The 8,439-nt window shown below is 46.5% G+C and overlaps 2 protein-coding genes across 2 annotated transcripts; both read left to right on the top strand.

Moving 5' to 3' along the window:
* Window positions 1-4,488: 4,488 nt before the first annotated feature.
* Window positions 4,489-4,668, top strand: TERG_11824 (uncharacterized protein; the record flags this gene model as incomplete). The annotated part of the gene is made up of 1 exon (XM_047750876.1): window positions 4,489-4,668. One exon carries the CDS (start codon window positions 4,489-4,491, stop codon window positions 4,666-4,668), a length of 180 nt encoding a protein of 59 aa, XP_047605620.1.
* Window positions 4,669-5,594: 926 nt separating this feature from the next.
* TERG_08723 (uncharacterized protein) lies at window positions 5,595-7,373 on the top strand. The gene has a single exon (XM_047749002.1). The coding sequence runs from the start codon at window positions 6,557-6,559 to the stop codon at window positions 7,118-7,120; it is 564 nt and encodes a 187-aa protein (XP_047603853.1). The 5' UTR covers window positions 5,595-6,556; the 3' UTR covers window positions 7,121-7,373.
* Window positions 7,374-8,439: the final 1,066 nt, after the last annotated feature.

Here is an 8,439-nt window from a genome sequence, read left to right as displayed (position 1 = left end):
AGACATGCTTTTGAACCTTCTCTATCATTTCTTTACGCATTCGCATTATCCTCCATTGAAACTGACCGCTCTTATCAACTACCAACATACAGCTGAATGACTATCCGATATCAAATACCCCTTGACCTCTATTCTTAGACGCAGCATTCCGGGTCCACCATTTTATCAACTATAGCGAGCGAAAAGTTTGGCTGGTTTTTTTTATCACCACAATATCATGACTATATCCGCCAGTTCCACCTTCTACACTCTTACAGAACGTCTGTCACTGAGTGGCGATATCCGTTTTCGGCAGGCTGCTTCAACTAACTAGTGATATGATCCACTTGGGCTGGGCTGTGAATTTGCCAGTCACTGGAGCAGTGAAGCAGCCAGTCAGTGAAATCGAACTATCAGGCCTCAGAGGAAGGATATAAATACCTCCAGCCTGCCGGGAGCTTTTCTTCCCCTTCCTCCTTTCTCTTCATCCCTCTGTTTCGTTCCTTACTTCTGTGTTCTGATTACATTATGCTGAAGGACGATTCTCTCCTTTTCTATTTACGATAATACATAATACCCTCTATATCGCAGCATAGGTCTAATAGTGCTATAGCTGTAGGGCCTGAAAACTTTCAGGGATATCACACCTTTGGCTCTAGGTAGGTCAGAAGTGGTAAAATCAAGCCTGCGATGGGATATCTATGGTTTATTTCTGAAAAAAGGGAGACCCCTTTGTCACTCGAGGAGGAAGGATAAGACCTAAGGTATGTGCTTTACCTGCTGCATTCGCCAGCTGACTATATCAACAGAGAAGTAGATGCCGGTATCAACCATAAGCTACGAACTACACGATCGAGTTTGGTCGGATTCGCTAGCTGCGGCGGTTGTCTACTTGCAAGATGGCATATCTAATGCGACATATAGTTACTACAACAACAATGCCTGTTCTTAGCAAGATCCGTCCAGAAGACTACAACGGGGGGAAGTTATTTTCTAGTCACAAACGAGTCATTCGCGCGATGGAAGTAGCGTCGATGTGGCTGAGATACCCACCTTCAAGGAACGCAATAGGGTGGCAGCCTTAATAACTGCCTACATGGAGCAACACGGTCCAGTTACTGGCATGCACTGGTAGACCGAACATTAGTGCCAGGAGTTTATATCGCTATATCGCAAGGAAGAAACAGAAGCAATTGAAGATTGGCTCAGCGACAAAACAGTCTACATCTTCAACTATGGCCGTCATCTGGAGGTCCATGCTAATATTATCGACGATAACTGTATATGCGTTTACTTAATTTCAAAGGATGTTTTGGTCAAATTTATCCTTGAAGGAGGAATCGACTTCCTAAATTTCCGCATGGATTTCCCCGTCCAGGAACTTCGGCCTTTAACATCGCGACAAAATAACAGGTTGCTGGATACTCCCACAAATGCTTGATTGGTGGCATTGAATATACTATCAGTACAAAGGAAAGGTATATATTTTCAAACCCTTTTCTACGAAAAGTAATGGCGTATATTGCAAAGCACAGAAAATCTAGATTCTCATCCCCGATGCTGGTATTATGGTACTTATTTCGTGGTAAGAATTTTCCTAAATACCTAACGTTGTGCCAATCTGACATTCTTTTTGCAACAGGGTTTCAATCAATAGCAGATGAAATACCATGAGTATATTTCCTGAAGGCTTCCTGTGAAGGTATCCAGGAAGTTTCTATGCCCATTTTCATTTCCATTTGTTCGAATTGGGTCCTTAACTTAAAACCTACTACGCACAGAGTGAATCTTATTTGAAGCTGCAATCTATGGGCCTCAAGTTTCTGTCGTGAGCGGGACAAATGAGAAGCTTAAAGAGGTCACATTGGATATGAGCTCGGCCATCAAGGAGCCTTTCGATGCAAGACGATGGTTGGACCCTGCGCATAAACATGGGCTTAACATGATAGCCTGGCGGGAGTCCTCCTGAAAGCAATTTGTCCAACCAGTCCATGACATGGCCCAACGTCCATGCTGGGACCGATTGTTCTGATGAAGCTCAGAAGGTGCAATATGGTGGCTGTCGGCAAATTTACCCCTAGGAGACAACCGTGAAAATGGGCGCTCCAGGCTGGTGTTCTCCAAGGTCGGTATGATTGTGGTCCAAGAAATAAACAACATGAAGCTACTATCTTTGAGGCATTCCCAGTTTATTCTACCCATATCTTCCTTAATTTTCGGCATGTATGCCGTGTGTCCGATGAGCAAGAATTAATCAGCAGCTCGTGCATGGAAAGTAAGTAACTTGTCACTCTAGGATACTATTTGCACGCTTCTAACTTTAACATTAGGTTCCCATTAGAACTTCGCTCGACAGAATTGGACTCTCGAGAAGTTGCACCAACACGTTGCATCAGAGAAGTTGTTATCTTCTAGAACTACCGTGGAGCCTGCTGTCAATATGGTCAGCGTATGAAACTATATCCACACGTCTTGACGCAAGTTTGTTCTTCTATGGGCCAAGTGATCTACCTATTTTAACATCTCGCTATGGGCTCTGAGAAACGTTATCCTTCCTACCAATAGTGTAGGCTCGTTCTTTTGATTGAATGGTATACTTCGATTAGTGTTAAGGCCACAATTGACATTTTTGGAGATCTATCCGTGATTACCCACATATTACGGAGTAATTGCAAATCTATATCCCGTGGGAAATATTGGGCGTTAACCCTATCTTACAGCAATGCCATACAAGATAGTGGTTCTGCCCCTTGCCCCGAAACTTATGCCATATACTTTAGCAACGATCTGCATCATCTAGGAGAGCCTTCATTGAAAGCAGCACTAAGAAAATTTTTACGCCAAACTACATTGGACTATCACACCGATACCATGGGATAGCGGAATAATGTCTGATTGCAGTCGACGTCCTCGTACGGTATTGATAAGCGTCCATCAGGCAAAGAAACGATAAGCAAATGTCTATCATAACATTCTATACGAGGCAGGTGTCCTTTTATGTACACTGTCAATTACCCGAGAAGATTTTGTGAGACAAAATACCCGACCGAATGTTATTGAACTCGGCGAAGCTGCGCATACCTGGGAGATGTCGAGGTTGATTTTCCGCACTGACTATCAAGCCAGCAGGCATATTTTAGTTGGTGATCCTCTATAGCTACGGCCAGACGTTAGTTTGTATCTCCAGCAAAGCGACGCGATCAACCAGAGCCAAGTTTCGCTACTTTCACAGAGCATTCTTCGAGCCTCTAAACCGCTATTGAACTTCCTGCACCATGGAATCATACGAGATATTTAATGGGGTCTGACAGTGGGACCTTGACTGCCTCCGAAACGTTGTGAGGTCTCTTGGTTTTCTTGCTTTTTTGTGCTACCTTTGCAACGATTGCATTAACTATTAATCCGGAGAGCCATTTTGATACCCGCTTTTATCGACGGCCGTAACCTCACGAACCTACTGACCGATGAACATGATACCCGATAGCCAATCAAGATTTCACTAGTTGAGAGATGCATGCATTTTGTCATTTGAGGAGCCTTACTTACCACCTATTTGATTGACGAGCACACTAACTATCTCCACGTCAAAGGCGGAAAGGATTTTTCGAACCAGCACTGTTCTGGTGGATATGCCGACCTGAATAAGTCTTAATCATTTGAAGATCAGTGGTTACAGTTTTGACCAGCCCCTAGTGTCCTTGGATTAATCATGCGCATACATGATTGTCTCGGCAATCGCTGTCTAGTTTCGGTGGTCGCGTTAACTAAGTTAACTAACTAGCGAGTTAGTTAACCCAGCTAGTTAGTTAAATGAACTCGGTTCAACGGAGAAATTTCGACTTCATGGTCTCACTACCCGCTATTCAGTGTTTTGCAAAAACTGACAGCGTTGCAACTTTGGGGTCTGCAGAAGCAAAAGGGTATAAATATCTCTTCCATTTGCTGTTACTTTTGCTCTGGATCGAGTATACGAGATTTCAGCCTTTCAGATAGTGCTGTCTTCTTCCCATGCCTGCTTTATGCTTGCTGTCTTCAGTCATTATGCAACAATCAAATACTACCAATATCCGTATCAAATTCCGCCATCCAGCGAATAGCCAACGCACAATTGTGCAATCCCAGGACGAAGAGGCTGATTATTTGAATACATGACGGGCTATTGCACAAGCGTCGATGTCGAAGATACCCTGGGATATTGCAAAATCAGATCTACGATATTCGTTGTCGGTTCATCGGCTAATGCGGCTGTGTCATAGCCGATGAGGCACATACCATCAAGAACAGGATATCATAACGCCATCTTCTCTAATATACAGCCAGGACAAAGAGATCAATACACATGGGAAATCAGCTTAGCTCCCCGTCCTTGCGGAGTCCTCCGACCTCTAGGCGTATCCTGGGCAAATAATGCTTTTGTCAACCGAACGTACTTCATCCATTTCCTGCTAGGCGCAAGGAATATATGCCTCTCATGTCCACAACCGACCTTACCAACACAAACGAATACAAATGTTTCTGGAGTTCGGTTTTCCTGTTGTCAGGGCGAAGGAGCGGCCGCCTGAAGGGATTGTATGGATGATCAAGAAGGAGTCAAGCACTGGGATTCTCAATGATGCTCCCAGACTGGGAAAGACTGTCCAGGCACTCGGCCCTGCCTACTTTGCGGTCATACAGCGAAAGACCGACTAATAACCTCCAATTCCTGACCGGATGCAAGACTGGAGACGAGGAACAAAGTCAACTTTTGAGGATAGGATACCTTTGGAATGCTCAATGATCGAAAGGCATGGTTTTCCCCCCTGATCATTCATCCAGGCAACATATTCTTCCTGGTGGTGATTTTCTCCTTGGACTTCTGGATACGGGCCCCTTCGATCTTCCTCAAGATTGAATGGCTTGACTGTTGGCTCGCTTACTCCCCTGCACCAGTGGATGCGCTCAGATATTAACCACTCAAACCCCTCGCGGAATTACTAGCATCGGCGAAAGCCACGGCTCATGGTTTCCACCTCTGAGCCTTGAACATAGCTACCACCGCAGGTATAATCTCGCGAGTTTTTATCACCCACATGATAGGGGCTGGTTCCAGAACAACGCTGCCATCGTACTGCCTAGTGGTTGTCCGCTGAAGTATCACTCAGCCTACCGTTCTAGCCGCAGAACGTCATCCTTTGGTGGCTGGGATGCAAACTATTCACTACTCAAGAGACTAGCGGTTGCTGCGAACTTGACCGTGCAGGTTTTAGAAGACTTGATTACAACACTTCGTTTCTAAGGCTAGCCATTACTACGCCCACTGCTCCCCACGAAGAGGCTGGTTCCTGTTTTAGCGCCAATGGGAGTCTGGCGCTTACAGAGTGTCATACAGTGGCAATATGCCACTTTACTACATGGACCTAACACAGCCAGCGTGGATATGGCGTGGGCAGAGGTATAACTCGCGAATGTAACTCTCAGGGAGGATAAATTACATGTTCTCTCTGTGTTCAACGTCGTGATAAATTCCAATGCATCATCAATGCCCAGGACTCTCCCCAATCGCTGCACCAAAAAGAAAAAAAAAAAAAGAAAAAAAGAAAAGAAAAGAAAAAAAAAAAAAGAAAAAAAAAAAATAGGCCAGGATCTTATAATGATAGATGGTGAAGACCTGACTGCGTGGAAGATATCCATCTGTCTCCCCCTGTCAGCTTATTGGGATTATCTTCAGTCTACAAAACCTGAACTGCGGAAACAACCGGAACTACGGGTGGGAAGCCTCTGGCTGATTGATTTGGAAGGGCTACGAAGGGTGGCAATGAGGTCCACTGAGATGATCCGATGTTTGCTCTCCCAAATGCCATTGAGAGTAACAATCCTTCCTTGCAAAGGTTGATACATCTCGATACACTGCTGTGATGGAGAAAGGTTGAGATGCTCGATTTCACACCTCTGCATTCACATCAGAATCATTTTTGGCCATCTGACAATAAGTTTCTTGATGCCTGTATCCCGACAATCAATACCATGCTTCGGATAATGATATCTTTACCAGAATACTTCGATGGTGCCAGCGAACTGAGTATACCGTTCACATGCACCGATGCCAACAGGCCTGGGCAGTCTATGCTACGTCTGTCCCTACGTCAATGACACCACAACGATTACACCACCAAACGGCAGGCACTCTTGGGTTTCAGCTCCACTATCCTACGAAGCCAGAGGCGATAACTAAGTGCCGCAAGCGGGAGGCTGATGAGCGTCTGACCTAAAGTTGACTCTCAACCAAGCCCTGTCTTCGATCTATGGCGCCGCAGCCGCTCTCAACTAATGCCTCTCTCCCTGAGACTCACTCTAGCCATAGCTATGAGGACCCCAGCACGAGCAATCGATAATGATGAATACCATGGTGAGCACTGAGGACCAGCTGTTGCCCGGCCCATTCGCCCTAGTCGCCCAGCCCAACGTCTTGTGTCAAAAGATAACTTCATCTTGCCGTATCACCATTGGAAACTGTCATTATAGCGAGACACGAAACTAAAGCACTGGCAAAATTCACCATGTGGGCTGGTCGCTTTGGTTGAACGGCATATTTGATATTATGCGGCGCTCATCAGGGGCCTTAGTTCATCACTCTACATTCCGGTCCCTGTCAGAGAGCGAGCGCCTACCCTTGAGCCAAAAGAGCGAGCCCACACTAATGACAGGCATCATATGGCAGATAGAGGCTATTACTTCGACTTGCTGTCTCTGTCCCGCCGAATGGATATATATATCTCTGCGAGCGGATCCAGAGACACTGGAGATAGCTAAGAATAACGGGGGCTTTGACTCTAGTGCACCCCTGAGATCCTCAAATGCCTATGAAAGCCTGTCGACGGAATATGAAGTGCGATCAAACACAATGGTGATAACGGCGAACTGTATCGAACAAAGCAAATACATCAGCCCCTATGCACTATGGGGCCTTGTTCGCAAGCGATTCTTTTCTAAACCTAGTGATGTTAAACATAACGATCTACAACTACCACAAAGTTGTAAACATTATTCCATTCAGCTGGAAGTCAACACATTTGGCAGTGAAGCAACGAATGCTCGCGAGATAGCCGCCCTAGCCGGATATAGATACAGCCAACATAGGTTTCTCGAACTTATTGAGAGATGAAGGTCGATATGGGACAGGGTGCGTGCCTGGCGTTGTTTCTGTCCTCGCACTCCCTTGACCAAATGTTGGTTTCTCCTGAGGACATTATCAACTACCTGTTGGCGAAACAATGCAGGATACCTGTTACCAAGCTGCCTCGTTGGCTGCAAGCAACTTCTACCTCATTTCTTCCGGCTACTGGGGTGACTCAGACCTGCCCGCCTTCCACTGGAACTCCAGCCCAAGGCAGTTGGGGCTGCTTCCGGGCAACCAGTATTCACCTTTTACGTGGTACACACCGATAATGAGGAAAGGTGAAGGCCTTTTGCGAAGGGTAGCTCCAGGGAGATAAAAGCAGTTGGGTGAGTGTGTATACGGCCGGTTGTTCGCGCGGCATACTTCGACAGCATGGAAGGAGATCTCTAGGCAAACCAATGGTCAATTCTATGGCTCTCTTCGCATCTCCACTTGTGAAGATGAGCATCTGGCTCTGAGAGCTAAACCTGTCCCATGGTTGGTATAGAGAGACTTCAATTCTCTCTACCTAGACACTGGGCTCGCGAAAAATCGGCATCGAAATGGAAGTATTCCACGCTTCCTGAGTTCCTTATTCCACCGCCGGTGGCTTTGACCCTAAGTACTGTACTCTTTTAACTTTTCATTCGGCCATCAGGGCCCTCGCTCACTTCCGGCAGAGAGTGGTTATATTTGACACCAGGCTGTTACAATTGGCTACAGCTACCTAATCTGGTGCTGACCAAAACCTCGCCCTGTTGGATGGTTGGATACCTTTCAGAGGATCCGTTTGCAATGGATTATGCACGAGTGCCTTTACCGGGACCGGCAAAGGCACAGGGATATATATATGGCCCAGTCACGACTCTGACACAGGGAGTGGTGAGGCATTGTCTCTTATGTTATATTAGTTTAGGCCCTTGCCACCACTGCCTGCCCCTCCGCCATGGGCTAGAGCTGTTCTGCGAGCTTGGCCCTGGTCGAAGGTTGCGCCGAGTGCCACCGGGTCCTCCAAGGTGTGAAACGTTAAGTAAGTGCCGCTTTTCATTCGACTTGGTGATTGGCAGCTAGCTAATATATATTAAGGAGTCTGAGTCGGAAGAGCTGCGTCAGCTCCGGTCTCCGAGAATGAAGATCTAGGCCTTCTAGGCCCGGACTGGCGAGATTGCGAGCTCGCTCGCCTGCGGCTCGTTTGGCCTACGTTCGTGTGGCCTCCTTCGCTGCCCAGCGCGCTCGTCAGGCCGCTAGAGAATGAGGACTTCTGCCAGTATTTAATTTCACGATGCTTCCTCTGCTTCATATCATGGTATCATGCTAGGAAGCGG

The sequence above is a fragment of the Trichophyton rubrum genome, assembly GCF_000151425.1.
Source record: "Trichophyton rubrum CBS 118892 genomic scaffold supercont2.2, whole genome shotgun sequence".
Classification (NCBI taxonomy): domain Eukaryota; kingdom Fungi; phylum Ascomycota; class Eurotiomycetes; order Onygenales; family Arthrodermataceae; genus Trichophyton; species Trichophyton rubrum.
The sequence above is the reverse complement of the archived record's forward strand: the minus strand, read 5'-3'. Positions and strand labels throughout refer to the sequence as shown.

Excerpts from the sequence above, each read along its gene's own strand:
- TERG_08723 (XM_047749002.1), top strand. The coding sequence starts at position 6,557 with ATGCGGCGCTCATCAGGGGCCTTAGTTCATCACTCTACATTCCGGTCC.